At 40.4% G+C, this 19,503-nt stretch overlaps 1 protein-coding gene across 1 annotated transcript; it reads left to right on the top strand.

Annotated features, from left to right (window-relative positions):
• The first annotated feature begins 3,883 nt into the window (after positions 1-3,883).
• Positions 3,884-12,954, top strand: copz1 (COPI coat complex subunit zeta 1). Its single transcript, XM_080763774.1, has 9 exons — positions 3,884-4,012; positions 5,345-5,413; positions 5,967-6,048; positions 6,163-6,254; positions 8,411-8,466; positions 8,561-8,638; positions 9,106-9,157; positions 10,145-10,183; positions 12,083-12,954. Exons 1-9 carry the CDS (start codon positions 3,995-3,997, stop codon positions 12,128-12,130), a joined length of 534 nt encoding a protein of 177 aa, XP_080619900.1. The 5' UTR covers positions 3,884-3,994; the 3' UTR covers positions 12,131-12,954.
• Positions 12,955-19,503: the final 6,549 nt, after the last annotated feature.

The raw sequence follows: 19,503 nt of genomic DNA, 5'->3' as shown, positions 1-19,503 counted from the left end.
CTCTCCAACGAGCAGTGTTTACAGTTACTTACTGATAGTGATAACCATACGGCCCTTCATACAGCGCTTCTTCTTTTTATTCAACTGTGTTTCTATTGATGTTCCATCGCACGAAACAAATGAGGAAACTCAACCTGCAGAATCATTGTCACGAATTTCTCAATCATTATCTTATGATTTCCAGTCTGAGATAACATATGCAATGTCACAATGACTTGAAAATGTGTGTGTGTGTGTGTGTGTGTGTGTGTGTGTGTGTGTGTGTGTGTGTGTGTGTGTGTGTGTGTGTGTGTGTGTGTGTGTGTGTGTGTGTGTGTGTGTGTGTGTGTGTGTGTGTGTGTGTGTGTGTGTGCGCGTGCGCGTGCGTGCGTGCTTGCGTGCGTGCACCTGCAGCTCATGCATATGCATCTACACTAGTATGTGCATGTGTGTACAGCCATAGAAGTTAATACTGGTGGTTTATGCAGAACCAGAGAGAGAGAGAGATGGCAGGGAAAGGAGGATGTCGGGTGGTGGAAGCTCTGTCTAATGCTGATAACAGCAGGGAAGGGAGCTACCAACTGTGGTGTGTTTTTTTTTCTGTGGACTGTGGGAGCAACTCATGTTATCACATTGTCCCTTCATCTTCAGCCTCACCCTCACATCAATTTAGTCAATGTAACAATTTACGTACCTTCACTGAGATAAAAATGAGGGCCCCTGGGCACGTACCCAAAGTAGATCCGGCCCTGCTCAAAGTGGGTGCCGTCACTGCCGTGACACTAGGGTGCCTTGACGATTGAGTCCAGGGGTGCCTCAGTGCACTTTAAGAATATTTGGAATTCATCACTTTAACTTTAAGTCTCGATACTTAGTCAAACGGACCCGAGTTGAACTGTACTTGGTGTGTTCTTTTTCAATATACACCAAATCTCTTCGCCAAAAGTAGTATCTAGTCTTCTATTTTTGTGAGTGTTCCCCCCGGCCCAGAATAGGCATGCTGGGGTTCAAGTGGTAAGGTTTGTAATGGAAAATGGATACGTTTTCATCATGACATCTTAGGAGGGAAATAATTACGTATGTACAGAACGTACCATAATATGTCATAAATGTAAGGTGCTAATGTGCTATAGGCCTATAAAGTACACAGAGAGGATTTTGTGCACATCTCTTGCCTGTATCTCTTTCTGGATGTCAAGGCATCAAGGCAAACATCAAAGAGGAAGAACAAACATCTTCTTGAAGGCGTGTTCACGCCTTCAAGAAGATGCTGAACAAACTCCTCAGTATGTGACTGTATTCCCACAAAGACTGCGTACATGCCTGACTGAGTAGCTGCAGATCATTGATAGGCTCTTTGAATGTATTTTTCTCATAGTCTGTATATCTGATTAAGCTTAATACAACAAAACAACAAAAAGAAAAACACAAAGTAAGTCTACTGTGGAGCTCTAGGAAACAAGTGTGTGCGGATGTTTCTTCTTCCTCTTAGGTGCTATAAAGTAGAAATAATAATTTAGGGGTGCCGTGGATGAAAAGAAACCTTATTCATAGTAGGGGTGACCTGAGCAAAAAAAGAAAGTTTGAGTCTATAGTGCATGAGTTATCCCCTCGTGACTACAGGGATAAGTGATGACCAGAATCACTTCAGGTTTTGAATTATGGGAATAAATACATAAGCACATAAAAATGGCCCTGTAAACATGAAGTTGTATGAAATGTAAGATTAACCTTTCTGTGCTGGTAAAGGGTGTATGTTTCCTCTCAGGCTTCCAAGGGTAATTTTGAAATCTTTGTGGTTGAATTGTGTAAACATGGTGTGGCGTTGCAAAATGTCATGGTTGCCCACAACACTGTTGCACATCATAAGTTACAGTTGTTGATTTTTATCAATATAGGCGACTAGACCATTTGTAGTGCAATAGTGATTAAAATTATTATTTGAATGCAAATGTATCTAAAAAAAAAAGAGAGAGAGAGATTGGGATCGTAGTATAAACCATCCTGCAGCAATAAAAGGCGGACTGACTCCGTGATGTCATCCATGGAGTGATACAGGGGAATACCCACCAGGCAGGGTTTCCAAATGCTTCCCAGAAGTGGGAACTGGGATAATTAGGTTGGTTAAATGTAGGAGGATCCTTAAAAAAAAGTTGTTCATGAGTATACAGACATGCAGGCATAAAAATGGCATATAAATACAACATTCGAGGTCATTGAGGGTCACAAGAAAGGCAACGGCCTACACAGCAATTACATAATGTGTTGTGTTGTTGCAGACTGTTTTTTGTTTTGCTTTGGTATAGTAAGTTAAAAATACAATAGGGCTATATAAAATGATCACCAGCTTCATTGATCGATTGATTGAATACTTTATTAACAGTTCACTGCAAGGTCTGTACTTTAAATGTATCATTGGCTTTATGTGTTTCCTCTTTTTTGTGACCGAACGTCATGGAATCGTGCATTTCCCGTCAGTGTATTGGTTGGTTGTACAATCCATCCTTCCTCTTCGATGTCTCCCTTTTGACTGATAACCTGTCCATTTAAACTTTAGACAGGCCTGCCCCAAAGTTATTGGTACAGCCGCGTCCGGCAGCCGGCGAAAACTAGGCCCTAAAATGAAGGCCTGGCCCTACCTGGGCCCTCACTTGCCCAGCAGTCTGCTGTAACCCAGGCAGATATGTTGATCTGGCCCCCCCATTTCAAAGCGCCATCGCTCGTCCAGCAGTCTGCTGTCACCCAGGCGGATATGTTGATCTGGCCCCCCATTTCAAAGCGCCATCGCTCGTCCAGCAATCTGCTGTAACCCAGGCGGATATGTTGATCTGGCCCCCCATTTCAAAGCGCCATCGCTCGTCCAGCAGTCTGCTGTCACCCAGGCGGATATGTTGATCTGGCCCCCCATTTCAAAGCGCCATCGCTCGCCCAGCAGTCTGCTGTCACCCAGGCGGATGCGTGCAAGCGACCTCAGGAGACTTACTGGTATATACAAGAAGAAGATGTCTATTATAGTCTACTTGCCAGTTGCCGGCCCATTCTCTTTATTCAGACCGCAGCCATCTTGCCAGCAAGGTGATACCTATGTGACACTTCCAATAGACATTCCATTCATCCAAACAGAAAAGTCCTCTCCATTTATTTTAAACAACGTCAAAATCACCAACATTGCAGCTGTAGGGAAAGCTTGAATTATCCTCTTTCAATACGTAAAGTGTTTGTTAGCACAATTGGGCAAGTGGGAATGGCAGTTTTTTTTAGCCCAATGAGTGTTTTTTGTGCAAAACTAATGCTTGGAGTGGATTTATCATGAAAACCCCCTAGTTTGACACATGCTACATAAAGCATGATGAACATTTGAATATCTTTCCTTCTATAGGTTGTTAATGGTATGGTCACATATTATGCCAATTATGAAAATTACTCAACATTATGCAAGTTGCCGTTTCTACATGCTGGGGACCCATACTCAACATTTCTAACATAAAACATTGGTGTACTCAACATGCCAGGACTAGGCTTTTGTATGTCTTTAAAATGTCAGACTCAGGACCACAATGGAAATAATAACCCCTCTAGCCTGGGCTTTTGTATTAAGCTGTCCTTTTAGTACCATTTGTATAATCGTAACAGTGTTTTTGCAAACTGTTGATAAAGTAGGCCTATTCAATGTTTTGTTTTGTTTTGCATTACGTTCAATTACATTCTTTAATTGTTTCATTCTTCCGTGGTTTGAACTTTGATCACTTGGATGCTCGTGAAGTTTACACACCCAACATGAACTCTGAACCGTGTGGCGTGCGGCTAAAATTGACAATCTACAAGCTCACAACGCGGCGCATTCTGTCACCCTGTGAGCTTGTAGATCGGCTATTTTTCGTTCACGAATCTCGTAGACGTAGACAGACATTAGCCAATAGGAAAGGTCCTCTTTCATTTTCACGTCACTATAGTACAGTACACTTCTACTAGTACTAACTAGCTAGTAGCTATAGCTAAACAGACAGAACAGAAGATGGATTCTCCGATATTGGTATTGTTTAAAATCGTCTCATTATTTATGTGTCCATACATTATACACCACCATTGATTTAGCTTTACGTTTGATATAAAAAAGTATATCTATTATGCAAAACCGAGCGAGAATCACCGGTAACTGTAGCGTTTAAGCTAGCTAGCGTGCTAAGGTTAGCTTGGTAAAAGAAGTGTGTGTGTGTGTGTGTGTGTGTGTTTATGGATGATGTGGAGGTTTAACGTCCATCGTCGTATGTCTGTCTGTCTGCAGGCCAGGGGGACGTTACACCTTTATAATGTTGGCCAAGCTACTTTACATTGTCCATAGCTTAAAGCTAGTTATTCTTCATTCATCAAATGTAACATTTGTAACAACTGACCTACATGAAGTTACAACTCTTTCAAAATAAGTAAACTAGCTCCGCTACAGACTGCTTATTTACGGGACAAGCTAAACGTTACATTGAAGGTACTTTTTAAACTAATGTGGGCTGAGGACATTGTTATACAAATTAATGGATGGGAAATTGTATGGAGAACTCTCGCTTGATGCGATGGACACATGGGTACAAAAAACTCCCCTCCTTTTGTTGTGCTATGTATCAATGAAAATGTAATGATGTTCATGTATCGGTATGTCTCTCTACGTATGTACCCCATGGTTAAACACATACTTGAACTACTAAAGCAACATGTTGTTTGATTGTAGTGAAGCTAATTGCTAATAAGAACAAGCTACTCTTGGGAAATGTATTTAAGCTGGTAGATGGCAACACTCACTGTGACAGTGTGACTGGTTAGTTATAACTTAAGAGACGTGTCACCAAAAACGATCATGTTCGTGTTGTAATTTTTCTCGTGCAATATGTCATGTGTTTAAGGGATACATACAGAATAGGTGGGCACTTATAGCACATCTGGGGCAGGGCACCGCATTGTAAAATATGCTATTTTGTCCAAAATGTTATATTTTTTGCTTAAGTTAATGTAAAAACTAAAGTGTAACTAACTAACTAATGAATATGCACGGTACATAATTATCAGACTTCATTTTATCCATCAACTATCCCAAATGACTGGATATACAGGTTTTTTAGCAATTGTAGAAATATTGGACCTTTGTGGTCAAATGTTAAAGCATGTTATAATCATGTTTACTTTACTTTACTAAGATTAAATTCAGGTTCCCAGATGGGTAACCTGGAATGCTCGCCTTAAAACACTATGGATTGCAGCTCTTACATAAGTTGTGTGTAAAAATAGTAATAACACTCAGGTTTAAATGACTGATTCACGCCTCCCTTCTGCAGAGATTGTTTATAACTTTGATCTCTGTGTCTTCCTCACGCAGGAACCGTCATTGTACACTGTCAAAGCAGTTCTCATTCTAGACAACGATGGAGACAGGCTTTATGCCAAGGTATCTTTTTTGAGTTGAGCAATGATATAACTTACATAGGCTATGTCTTTGACAATACACTTTAGACAAAATGTCTTGTTGGATGACACAGTTGACATAGTCATATTAGCTTCGTTATTTCCTATATACAGGTTTAATGTTTGTGTTTAGTTCAATGTTTGTTTAAAAAAAGCCATTGACAATGAAGGTAAAATGTATGTCATCTTGTCTCTAACACAAACATTAAATCCCAATAAAGAGAATTTAATGTTTGTTTTGACACCGTTTGTTTTACATCCTCATTACAAAACCTACCAAATTCCCTGCTCGATGTTGTAAGATGATAAGAGCGCCCCTCACTTCACATGGGTGTGATTTTTATTTTGTTTTCCCCAGTGAAAAAACTTAGTCACCAAACATTTTACGTCATAGTTTTAGTCGAAATCAACACTACTTGTACATCTGCTATTTAAGTGTGAGAACTGTACTGATTTAGAAGGCATTTGTAGCATGAACAAACTAATGATACATACATATATGCTTACATTTCCTCTCTCTCTTAATTTATTCATAGTATTATGATGACACATACCCTACAGTGAAGGAACAGAAGGCCTTTGAGAAGAACATTTTCACCAAAACACACCGGACAGATAGTAAGAGAGAACATGACAACCAGCAACGGATGTTCTGACTCACTTTCTAGGCTAAATACAGATCAAACTTGCCTTGTACGTTTATGTTCTTGTGTTTTATGTTCTATCTCATAGGTGAGATAGCATTACTGGAGGGCCTCACAGTCGTCTACAAGAGCAACATAGACCTCTTCTTTTATGTGATTGGGAGTTCACATGAAAACGAGGTAGGCTTAAATGAACCTTGTTCCTAATTTGATCTCTCAAGGAAGTTTCAATAACTGCTGCCAGTGCCGAAAGTGTTTCACCGGTAGTACATAAAGCGCTGTACTTCCAGTTTAGTCAAGCATAGCTAGACGTGGAGTTTGCATGTTCTCCCCGTGTCCCCTAGGGTAGGTACTAGGGATGTGCCGATGAGACATTTTGGCCGATATCGATATGCGATATAATTAATTGCTGTTATGGCCGATAACCGATATTACCGATGTCGATATGATCTCATTCTGTATTCAAAAATTATAATAATTTTGTCCATTCTGAAAAATACACACTGCACTGCAGGCTTAGGCAAGTCAGATTTAACTTAAATACCTTTATTATTTAATATTGTGAGTTTGTTGATCTGTTACTTTGGGCTTGTTTATCTGTAAAGACAGACCGATTAATCGGACCGATTAATTAATTGGTCTGATTGATTGATCGAACCGATTAATCTAAAAACAACTAAAATCGACCGATACCGATGTGTTTGCCGATTAATCTCCCATCACTAGTAGGTACCCTCACAAAAAACATCCTGGTCTCTAAACGACCTCCCCCTGGCCAGCTTAAAATGGAACTATAAAGTGTAAGGAGAATATTTTGACCAGCAGCAGCTGCACGTAAAAACTGCAATGGTGGACGTCTCGGAGTCAGACGGACCTACAGCACTATTGCTCCAGTGAAATGAGTTGACATCCAGGCCAGTGTTGAGGTCCCAATACAAATCTCCCTCCTGTGTGAATAGGATGGGATAGGTTAGTTGTACACTACTGTATTTGTTTGACGTATTTTAACGTCATAATGGTGGTACCCGGAGAGCCAAATATTTTCTGAGGTGGTAAAAAAAGGTTGAGAATCACTGCATTAGATAATTGACACTGGGTGAAAAAATGGGTTGCAAAATCGTGGGAAAAACATAAAACATTAATAATAAAAAAAGCATAGCTAGACGTTCAGAGATCTCTGCTTAGTGCTTACTGATCATCTGGGGAAATCTGAAGTCAGTGCTAGGGCTTGAACCGTGGAGAAAACTAGAGGTGCTCCGATTGATCAGCCACAGATTAAAATCGTCCAATTTTGTGATCAGCAATTTGGAGAAACCGATCTTTTATACAATTTCTAAGTGGTATAAAAGTCAATCAGATATATAATATAATATCACTTTGTGATAGGCCTAAACATTCTCTGCTTCCTCCCCACACACAGGAACAGTTTTGATGTGGATTTTGACAATACATTTGAAAACATTCAAAGATCGGTATCGGCCGATCGTTATAAAAAATAATCAGTGATCGGGATCAGTCCCAAAAAACCTGATCGGAGCACCCCTAGAGAAAACAAACACCAACTAAGCTGCTTTCAAAACCAATACTTCATGCACCTTCCACGATGAAGGACTCTTTGCATTGGTTCTGCATTGCTGTTATTTTTTTAATTTCCAACTGGTTTGCAAGCACCCGATTTTATACCTTCTAAGTTGAATTTAGATGTCAACAGACATATCCGTAGGCGGAGATCTACAATCGTCTGGCTGCCAAAAAAAAGAAAGACATTTTCATTTCTTATCCAACCTTCCTTTGCCGTTGCTGTTAATGGCAATGTTGTGTTGCCAAAGCGTCTGGTAACATTGTCTTCACCTCGGCTTGACCACTCGGCGTGCTCCTCCCATGGGTTCCCAGAAGTCACTGTGTCACGACCTCCAGAGCAGGGCCGCCCAAATTAAGGCCCAGAGAACCTTATCTGAAACGGAGACACGGAGAAACGGAGCACATATGGAAACTAGGGCTGTCACTATTACAATATTGTAGTTTACTATTTTAATTGTGTTTTTGGCATTGAACACTGGAACAATATTATGTATCCAAGGTTTTACAACCTTTGGTTTTTAGGCTTCGTAATCGGTAATTGCACAGGGCAGATGTTACAAATAACCTAAATATTATTATATAAAAAAATACTGACACGTTTAATAATTGTATAGGCTACTTTTAAATGAAAATAAAATAAATCTACAAGCTTACAACACGTCACAAACATACTTGGTCAATATGATTATTTGAACATTGTAAGCCTCCTAACAAATACATTCTAATGGTTTATTCCCCTTTTTATTTTCACCTAGCTTATGCTGATGGCTGTTCTGAACTGTCTATTTGATTCGCTCAGCCAGATGTTGAGGTGAGTTGTACAGTACAATTGCTCCCCTCCAAATCTGTAACCTTTATATTGAAGTGTAGTGTAATAAGTGTAATGATTTCTGGTCCCTTGGCAGGAAGAATGTTGAGAGGAGAGCTTTGCTGGAGAATATGGAGGGCCTCTTCCTTGCTGTGGATGAAATTGTAGATGGAGGGTGAGGGAGAATTCATTCTATTTATCTTAAACTATTAAAACGCAACGCAGAAAGCATCTGTGTAATTTATTTTAGATTGTAACCATATTTTACTTTGGCTATTCAAAAATAGCAGATATACAAGCTCATTGTGCGTCTTCTGCTATTTTTTAAAAACGTGATCATTTGGGCAAATCTTGGAATATATATATGTGTGTGTGTGTGTGTGTGTGTTTAAAGCGAACTTTTACAACTCAAACTTTGTTTCTGGGGATCCCTGGAACAAAATATTTTGAGATGAGGGTCGGCGGCCAAATACATAATCTTTTGGGAGTCCTTGACATGGAAATGTTTGAGCAACAGGTTTTTTACAGAAAACTGTTAGAATTTGAAGACCTTCGTAGAATCACCCTCAGTTCTTATAAATGCCTATGTGTTCCTGCATTTTAACTTAACTAATGCACTAATGTATCTGCTGCCCCCTACAGGGTGATCTTGGAGAGTGATCCGCAGCAAGTTGTCCACCGTGTGGCTCTCAGGGTAAGTTAACCACTGCAGCCCTATGCACTCTGTTGTGGAACAAATGGGTATTCTTCAAACTCAATAAGGTTGTGAGCTTGTGGATTGGCAATTGTTTTGTTTGTCTTGGACAATTTCTTTTAATTTGGTTTAGACAATAGGAAGAACAGTCTTGTGTATTTATTCATAAACTAAAGTTACATTATTTTATATTTTTGTATATTGTATATTGTACATTATCGGTACTGACGCTTCATGTACAGTTAAGGGGAGGTGAGGACGTGACTTTGATCTCGCCACGACACCTTTACGTCATTCATTTTTCTTGTTCTCGTTGTCGTCTCTGAGCACACAGAAACAAATTCCAATCATCATTTGCCAAAGACAAAAAAAGAGTCCTGCAACTTCACTTCATTACATAGACTGCATCGCCTCCCAAAGAGAACACTTTTACCAGCCATCATCGTGTCGCAATGCAAAATGTGGATGCCTTGTAGATTTGTTCATTTTGGCAAGCAAGCAACACTTGTTCTGTGATGGATTATATAAATAAATTAAGCTTAACGTTACAGAAATGTAATTTGAATGCGCAAGGAAACATCCGTAAAATAAACATTTGGAAGATCCATCTTAATGATATTTCATACACAAGGATGGAACTTGAAGCCTTGGTATTGCCCACATTGTTTTACACACTCGAGATAAATATTCACCAACTGCTGCCACAACTTAATCCTAAGGGAGTAGCGCTTTGTGCGCTACTCCACAAAGATGGCTGATGTGATATCACGAGAGCAGGTATTTGTCCTAGACATAAATATAAAATGTTTCCATCCTGGGCTGTGGTATCTCAGCTGGTGGAGCGTATACCATGTCAAGGTTAAATCCCTGCTGCACGGTGGCTCCGTTTCAAATCCAACCCAAGGCCTTTCGCTGCATGTCGTCACAAATGCAAAAGAAAACAAAAGAACAACTCTCTGAAAATGAATAAATGTGTCTGTCCTGCAGGGGGATGATGTGCCTTTGACGGAGCAGACCGTCACCCAGGTAAGAAATGGTGTTTCCCCCCCCCCCCCCCCCCCCCATGTACTTTATTAACTGGTAATACTCAGAACTGTCGAAATGATGTAATGGATTCTTTTCATTGGCATTTGTGTTTGCGCTTACAAGGAATTGTGTCTTGGCGTTTTCGAAGTGATAGTTTTCATAGTGATAGATTCACAACAATTGACTCGAAAAGATGTACCAGGTACAGTAGTAGAGACTCGCGGAGGCTGGTATAATAACATGGGTAGATAAATACATGAACAGTGTATATTGTATTAGTAGAGGGTTGTTGCATTCACATGCCACAGAGCACTTTTACGAATAATGCATCTTCTGTATTGTGTACTCAAAAAATAGGCTGCCAGTGCATACGTCATAAACATAATGTCATATACTGCATGTGGGCCAGTGAGGCCCGGGCCACAATCCCAGAGATCTGTCCGTGAATTTTGGGCCTATCCAGACAGATTGGAATCAGGTGTTATCAAGTCTGAACAGCAAAAGAAAAAAACACATGGGGAACATATTTGCTTGATTTTTATTGATCAAACAGTGTAAACATTCAAGCTGAGAACACTAAGCTTTTTCAGTGAGGTTAAGTCGTATGACTCAGACTTATATGACTTTGTCTTTACCACAGCTACCAATGCAGATGCCATCGATGATATATTTATGAATAAACACACCTGATCTGATCACTTGCAAATAACAGCATGGCTGGCAGGCCTAAAGATGGTGTTCGAGAAACAAATCAGATTTGCAAGGAGTGACAATCTGACTAAATCCGTATTGTCGTTTGTTGGGGGAAAAAAAACTGTACAAATGGTGCTGAAGTGGTCCTGATCCCATACACATGCAATGGCCCAGTGACGGTTCAGGGCCTTGGTCCTGCAGTACTCTCTCCTGTATGATTTCGTCCACTAAAACTGTTGAAAGATGTTCGCTGGTGAAAACTAAATAAAAACGAAATAGCTAATTAAATAACTGACTAAGACTAAATATATTGACAACTTTGTCAACAGATAAAAACTAGACTCAAATGTTAGGGAATCCAGTAGATGTTGCGCTCTGAAAATAGAAGATCTATAAGCTCAGCTTGTAGATCTAGTGTAAAGTGTAAAATCAGGCATTGCAACGCCATCAAGACACCGTCAAAATACATTTTTGTCGATAAAATCAACTAATCTTTTGAACTAAAACATTTCAGGTGACTAAAATATGACTAAAACTCTATGAAATTTTAGTCACAAGATTATGACTGAACTAAATCAAAATTAGCTGTCAAAATCAACACTGACTCTCTCTGTTGTCACCAGCCAGTAGATCATCCCGCATTACCTTATTTTGTATGCATGTATACATGATTGCTAATTATTTGGTGGTAAGGTGGTAGGTAGCCAGCGGTGGTTCCTGTCTTTTAGTGCTGTGACGAATCTTGTGTGTGTGTTTGTGCGAGTGTGTGTGCGCGCGTGTGTCTGCACATGTGTGTGTGTGTGTGTGTGTGCGCTGCTCCTCCTGATTAATGTTCTCATTTAAAAGGCCTGTGACAGGCTAGTGGTATCCCTCCTCGAGCCATGATTAATAGCTGTCTCCCTTCCCCGTGCTTTATGGTTATGGTTTGCCTCTCATTCAACGAATTAAGATGATTAATTAAATTGTGCATATTTTCTCTTCATGCGCATCACTCATTCCCTCATTTTTCTTCATTTAAAAAAAAACGTCTTGACATTTATCAATACCGATACCGTTGAGTGATATCAGATGGACTGATCAGATGTTTGGTTTTCAAGGTGGCGATTGACACAGTGAAAGTTTTACTGCGTTGCCGTTTTGAGTGTAATGCAATTATTTTTTGTTTTTGGAGTGATCTGATTGCTGAAAACCGGTTCTCCTCTACAGGTGCTACAGTCTGCCAAAGAACAGATCAAGTGGTCACTTCTTCGATAGGACCATCACAGATTCCCTCCTACCAGCAGGCTTATTGCCATGGCACTGCTCCATATATTCCTCTTGTATTTCACTCCTCCCTCCTTCAGTCTGGGCTGTGGAAAGCATAGAGCCAAATTCTAAGTCTTGGCTTAACTCTGAGTGTAGAAACTGACCTTTTTGGGGTCCATTCTTTACACTCGGTTAAATTAACTCTTAGAATCTTATTGTTTACTGTGACTCGTACAGTTATGTTCCGAGGAATTCTTGTCCTCAAGAAAATATCTTGTGTTTTCCTTATATATCCCCCTCCTTTCTTCAAAGGCTTGTGTCGTATGACGTTATTGTCATGAGAGGTATTAAGATGCTATATTATGGTGTGTACATTCCAAGTGCTGGGTCTTGCTTGTCTTTTTGTTTTCTCCTTACAGACCCTGAAGGGTTTTTGATGAAGTTTTTGAATCTGCTGCATAAATCTTTACCTTCGTCTGTGACATTCCGTTTGATCAAAAACATACGCTCTCGATGAAAATGAAAAAGTAATGATAAAATGGAATATAGGAAAAATAATCAATAGTTGCAGCTCTGTTTTCTTTATAACCGGGATGATCGACGCGTACCGTATGTAAGCATCCTACCACCATCTTCCCGAATACTGTACATACAGAGGCACTGATTCTGTTCACCTTTTGCATTATAAGAAATTATGAATGTTATGTGTTGAAACATGTACTGTATAATGGCAAGAACTGTCGGTATACCACTGGTTCTACAGAGGCATGTTTGTCTCATCCTAGGATCATCCATCATCGGATACTTTTGAATTAAAAAAAATCATTTCTTCATGTTGGTGCTTGAATGGTTATATACAAGTGCCGTAGTCACATTCCCAGTCATTTGTCCCTCGGAAACGAGGAGTGAAAAAAGGGCATCAGTCTGATGACCCTGAAACGACAGTTAGCCATAGCAATAATAGCCATAGCAATAATACTTCTAGCACATCTACAAGCTCGACTACACGCCACACATTGTGAGCTTGTAGATCGGCTATTCTTTCATGGCGACAAAGTATAAAATAGGGTTTAAGTGGTTAAGCAGACTAATATATCATTGATTGGTTAATGTGTATATGGATCGAAACGGTTATCAGTCGAATATTTGCTTAAGTTACTGATGGCCCTTAAAGCGGATACGGCCCAGCAGGTAGTTTACCAAGCATTGCAATAAAGGTACAATAGTGTACTAAACTACTACGGGAGCAACCTTGCTGTGGTATGGTGGGAAAAATAATAAACTATCATGTGACCTGAGCATTCTTGGTTGCCCATGGTTGACCTTGTTTGGATAACCTTGGAGCAGAAGAAGAATGCCCAGATAATGTCTCACAGATAATCCATCTTTTAAGGTGTGGGAAGGTACAATGTTTCTCAAAGTGGGGTCTGGGGACCCGCAGGGGTCCTTGGGGTGGATTCCACTGGGGGTCCGCAGCGAAAGTAGTTAATGTGGCAGCGTCACAATCATTTGAACCACTTTATCCATTTATACGTTGGCTATTCAAAAATGGTTTCTTTTAACATAAATCCTCTCTTCTGGGGAGCCCTGTGGCACAAAACATTTTCAGATGGGTGTCCGTGGCCAAACACATTCATTTTGGGGTCCTTGGCACAAAACCTTTGAGAACTACTGCTATAGAGATTACCATAAATTCTCATGTCTTAATGTGATGTGATTGTCTCATCTGCAAATTACATGGCAGCCCTTTCCTTTCGTAGGCACGTTGTCATTGCAAGTGTTGTCTCCTCATTCCAGAGCTACCATGCCGGTTCTGTGCTCTTTGTTCTTCATGACAGTGACAACCAGGGACTCTCTGCTGGAGCAACAGCTCCATCTCCTGGTGGATGCAGCAAAGTGCAAGACAATGTAGGTACTGTACAAGAGTGACCATCGGCACAAGAGAGAGCTTTACTGTGCACTGGTGGTGACAATGTTTGAAAAGGGGTCATCATTGATTCATTAACACCAGTGGTTCTCAAATTAGGGTCCAGGGACCCCCACAGGTCCTTGAGTGGATTTCAGGGGGTCACCAGCCAAATTATTAGTTGCATAAAAAATATTATATTATTATATTTTACTATATACTTTAGCCGTTTGAAATTATCTGATTTACAAGCTCACAATGTGTTGCAAGCGTATACATTGGCAATCAAAATATACATATTTAGAATAATTGTAAAAGTGTTATTGAATGATAACACTTTTAACAACTAGGCGTTCCAGGGCTTGACACTTTTTGAGGCACGTATCCTTTGGACAAGTACATTTCCCATTCACTTGTCCTTTGGACAAGTACATTTCCCATTCACTTGTCCTTTGGACAAGTGCATTTCCCATTCACTTGTCTTTCAGACAAGTACATTTCCCATTCACTTGTCTTTCGGACAAGTACATTTCCCATTCACTTGTCCTTTGGACAAGTGCATTTCCCATTCACTTGTCTTTCGGACAAGTGCATTTCCCATTCACTTGTCCTTTGGACAAGTGCATTTCCCATTCACTTGTCCGGGCACAAAAGTCAGTTGTCCGGAGCACGAGCACACAAATAGGCCTACATTTTAAATCAACTAACTGTTGGTTTTACTTGATGAATACATGTTTCAATATTAGATGAATATTCTAAGTTTGCAAGTTAATATCCCTATAGATTCGAATGTCTATGATCTTACATATATTCCATGTATTCCAAATACATAGCCATAGATCGTCCTATCCGCGCACGGTTATCAGACTGACCTCGTTGGCATTTAAAGTGCACCCACCCAATAATTCATTCCTAAGACTTGGAGTCGTTTTGAGGACTATATTTTCATATTAATTTGAAAGTTCTGGCAGAAAATGTGTATTTAGTGAAATATCTCCACGAGCTGCACACGGACGACATTCTCTCCGGCCAGGGACCCGGAATGAGTGCAGGACTGAACATATCCAAACTTTAGGAAGCACAAATGTATGGGGCACACAAAATAGGTTGTGTGATCAATTACCCAACACCAATCGCAACACACCTGTCAATTGTGTGCGCCACATAATGTTTGTGCTTCCCAAACTTCCGAACTCGACTGTTCCCAAAGGAAGTTTTTATATTTTCAGTCTAGCTTTTCCTCATGTAAAAGTGGCGATATTTTACATAACATATGTTTTCTGCCAGAACTTTCACATGGATATGAAACTAGAGGACAATATCTGACTCAAAGTCTTAGGAATTAATTACAGGGTGAGTATACATGCAGTGCTACAAGTTTACATACTGACGTGGTCGGTCTGCTAACTGCTCTGATAGGACTGATATCTGGCTGTGTATTTGGAATACATGAAATGTATGTAAGATTACAGACATTCTAGGGATATTAAAGCATAACATGATGCTAACACCAAAAGGTGTTTCCGCCCAAAATGGGTTAACAATATTGGAAAGGTGATTAGGAAAGCCAGACAATGATGGCAAATTTGAATGCACTTGTCCGGGAAGATTTAATACTTGTCCCGGACAAGCCTTAATGTCAAGCCCTGCGTTCCGTGGCACAAAACCTTTCCGTATGGCCTTTTGTGGCCAAATACATAGTCAATGTGGGCATCCTGAAGATGAAAATGTATTGAGAACCACTGATTTACGCTGTTCAGGGACTAGTCTGGGCTCCGGGGGGGTATCATGAATTATTTTGTGCTGTCATGTACGCCTCAAACCCACATTGTATTCTCTGCATTTTCATGCAAATGAGCGCTACTCTCCAGAGAGAACGGTGTAGGAGGTGAGAACAGGCATTACATCCTCCAGTTACCTGACTCGCATCACAGGGGGAACACATCCATCTGCATTCTTCACCTAAGGTACTTCCATATGTTGTCATCATGCTGACCTCTTGGAGGGATTTGATGGGAGCTTGAGGTGTGCGTCTCTCGTTGCGTAACGCCAGATTCCACCACCATACCTAATGTAAGCCACATTGTGGCAGATGGCGTTGCAAGGTTCTGCAAGATACAGTACACAAGCAACCAGGGCTATGAAACTACTAGGCCACATGAGCACTTCAAACCTATACATACATCGGCTATTTGAAAATAGATCTACAAGCTCACGACATGTTGCAATGAGACGCATTGTCAGCTTGTAGATCTGCTATTTTCCAAAAAAGGAACAAATGTGGAATATTTTTGAAACCTTTTTTCTATTATTTGGTACGGCCCACAAATATTTTTAGATTTAATATAGGATATTAATGCGGGGGATTTCCTTGCCATGAAAATGTTTCTGGATGACTGGTTTAAACGACATTAGGAAGTGAGCCCAAACACGTTTAGAAACGAGCCCAAAAAACCGAGAACTACCAATATTTGCAAGAAACTTTACAGGAAAAACAAGACCAATGTCGCTCATAATAAGCAGACATGGCAACTCCGCATCCAGGCCTCTAGAGCAGTGGTTTTCAATCAGTGGTCCTTGAGGAGGTTCCAGGTGGTCCCCAGCTAAATGATAGAGAGTTGGTAACCAAATGGACCTATACGTAGATCTTTAACTGTTGAGAGTGTAAAATTAAACCAAATGCACCCTTATTTGGTTTCACTTTACACTCTCAAGAGTTACATTATTGTTAAACATCTGTATTACTTAATTTACAAGAAGTCTATGCAATTAGAGAATGTAGAAGAGTTATTTTTGATCAATGTTTGCCTGTTATATCTCTGCTATGGTACCTACATCAACACAGGCAAACATTCTAAGTTTTGGGTCTGAGAGACTTATCATCAATTGGCAATAAACGATGGGCCTCCCTTGATGTGAAAAGGGTTGAAAAGCAGCGCTCTAGAGTGTTGAGCTCCGGACTCCTCTGGAGAGTCGTTTCATTGGCCCACTCAATCTGGAGAGTCGTTTCATTGGCCCACTCGATCACAGCCCCAAGTCGACCTCTGCATGCAGCGCCATGTCTATTAGCAGTGGTGGCAAGAAGTACTCACAGTTTTTACTTGAGTATTGCGTATCAATACTGCAGAAAGTAGAAACACTCTAAAACACTAAAAGTCCCGCGATTCTACGTTTACTTACTAAGCACAAAAGTATTGGTTCAAAATGTACTTTTAAGTACCAACAGTAAAAAAGTACAGCATGCCCCTTCTTTCACAGGGTATATCTATAAAAATGTATAAAAACAAGGGCTTGTAGATCTATTTTCAAAGTTTCAATGGGGCTGAAGTGGTTAATTTGTTTTCTAATAATCGCAAACGGCAAAGTAACTAAAGTTTTCAAATAATTGTAGTGGAGTGAAAAGTACAATATTTGTAGAAGTCAAATTATTGAAAATTGGAAATATACTCCTATACTATACTAGTTACTTTCTTTACCACTGTCCATCAGAGCACGAGCTGTCAGGTCGCTGTGGGGGAAGAAGTACTCGGATACCAAATGTGAAAATATTCATGCAGAATGGCCCGATTTCACAATAACAATCAATTGTAATTAGTAATGCATTAATGTATTCATTATAATCTTGCAGCTGGTAAAGGTGGGGCTGATTTGAATTACTTTTATGTGCCGCTATAACGATACATATAGCTAATACTGTACATGGTTTCTAATGATCTCGATCTGCAAAGTAAGATAATTGTAGTGGACTAATAAGTGCATAACGGGGAGGGGGGGGGGTCCCCTGGAACAACATATTTTCGGAAGGTTCGGCAGCCAATTACATATACTTTTCGTGGTCCTAGACATTTTTTCTGAAAAAAACTGATTTAGAAGCAATGTTTTTTTAAGAATCGGCCCAGTGAGTGTTTTCTCTTACAGTCCATTTTGGTTCCCAAACCTTTTCATGTCAAGGACCCCCAAATAGACACTAATTAGCCTGCGGACCCCCCATTTGAAAAGATATGCCAGGGACCCCCATGAGAAAAGATTTTTACGGCTCTAGCAGAGATTCTCAACCTGTTTAATTACAAGGACCTGACATGCATATTAGTCTACCATTTAATGGTATTTCTATCTCTGGGATTTATATTGTAAAATCAATGTTAATTTAACTCTGAGTGTACAAATTTGTACACTCAGAGTTACAGACCCAAAAAGGTGTTAATTTGGTTCCAAACTATCATTTAGCTGGGGACGCCCGGCCCGCCAACTCCCTCAAGGACCCCTAGGGGTCCCCGGACCCCACTTTGGGAACCACTGTAATAAAACGTGGCTCGGATATCAAAGGGAGAGCAGATAAAGAGCGCTGTGCAGGGTGAGACGTTTATGTCCTGGGGCAGAGTGGAGTGGGATCACACACACACACACACACACACACACGCACACGCACACGCACACGCACACACTCCTAGTAGTGATGTCAGAACAAAGAATTTACACTTACACCTGAACGCCATTAAAATGAATGTATTTATAACCACTTAAACCCTATATATACTTTGATGACTGGAGTACCACAGGGCATAATAGTTGGCTCCCTCCTTTTTCCATCGACACTAAATAACTTATTTGAAAATAGAAAATTACTACTACTAGCTGGTAGATCTGCTATTTATTTTTTATTATTTTTCAATGTTTGCCCGAGAAGGCAGGTTTGCAAGTTAAGAACCGGGTGTACAGTATGTACGAATACCAGACAACTCGCCCCTTTTTACCAACTCGCCTCGGGCGTACAGCCGGCGGAACTGCGCTGCCTGGTATTCCTAAAGTAACCTAAGTAAATTATGCTTAGACGGTTAAACCTAACCTTATTCCTAACCTTAACCTCAGTAAAACTATATGCCTAAACCTAACCCTGTACCTAAACATAACCCCAGTAAAACTACACCTAACCCTAAACATATTTCTAACCTTATTCTCAGTAAAACAAATTAAATAATACAAGGACCGCCGCACTGAGCGGTCGGCGTGAGGTCGGCGGAAAAAAAAGGCGGGGGTGAGATGGAATTGGGGCGACCGTACCTGTTACCGAATAGGAATATGAATATGTATAACAGCATTGAGATGCAGATGTGAAAGCTGAACGTCGGTGATGAATTTCTTGGAAATGCCTGTGTGCATTTTCAATAATCAACAGCATGCAGTAGCAAAAACGGTGGCGACCCCCACACCGGCGTTAACTTGGGGCAGCTAGCTCTCCTATAGCGTTGCCTGTTGCGTGCTGGCCTGGCGAGTTGGATATCCGGGTACGATCCCAGCGCAGGTATACGGCACAATACTGTCAAATAAAGCATATAATATATAGGTGCAAGATTAAACAAACATGGAGATTAAGGATGACTTGTGGGATAAGACTTTGTGTATGGCCCACTGGTTTGCAACTAGCGTTTGCAAAAAGTTGTCGATTGACGAATATCAATCATCCGCAAATCCCAAA

Source organism: Protomyctophum bolini (genome assembly GCF_963924005.1).
Source record: "Protomyctophum bolini genome assembly, chromosome: 5".
Lineage (NCBI taxonomy): Eukaryota > Metazoa > Chordata > Actinopteri > Myctophiformes > Myctophidae > Protomyctophum > Protomyctophum bolini.
The sequence above is the reverse complement of the archived record's forward strand: the minus strand, read 5'-3'. Positions and strand labels throughout refer to the sequence as shown.

Bases quoted from the DNA above. Each gene is read 5' to 3' on its own strand.
- copz1 (XM_080763774.1), top strand. The intron at 6,255-8,410 runs GTAGGCTTAAAT...ATTTTCACCTAG, and splicing joins GGAGTTCACATGAAAACGAG to CTTATGCTGATGGCTGTTCT. The intron at 8,639-9,105 runs GTGAGGGAGAAT...TGCCCCCTACAG, and splicing joins GATGAAATTGTAGATGGAGG to GGTGATCTTGGAGAGTGATC.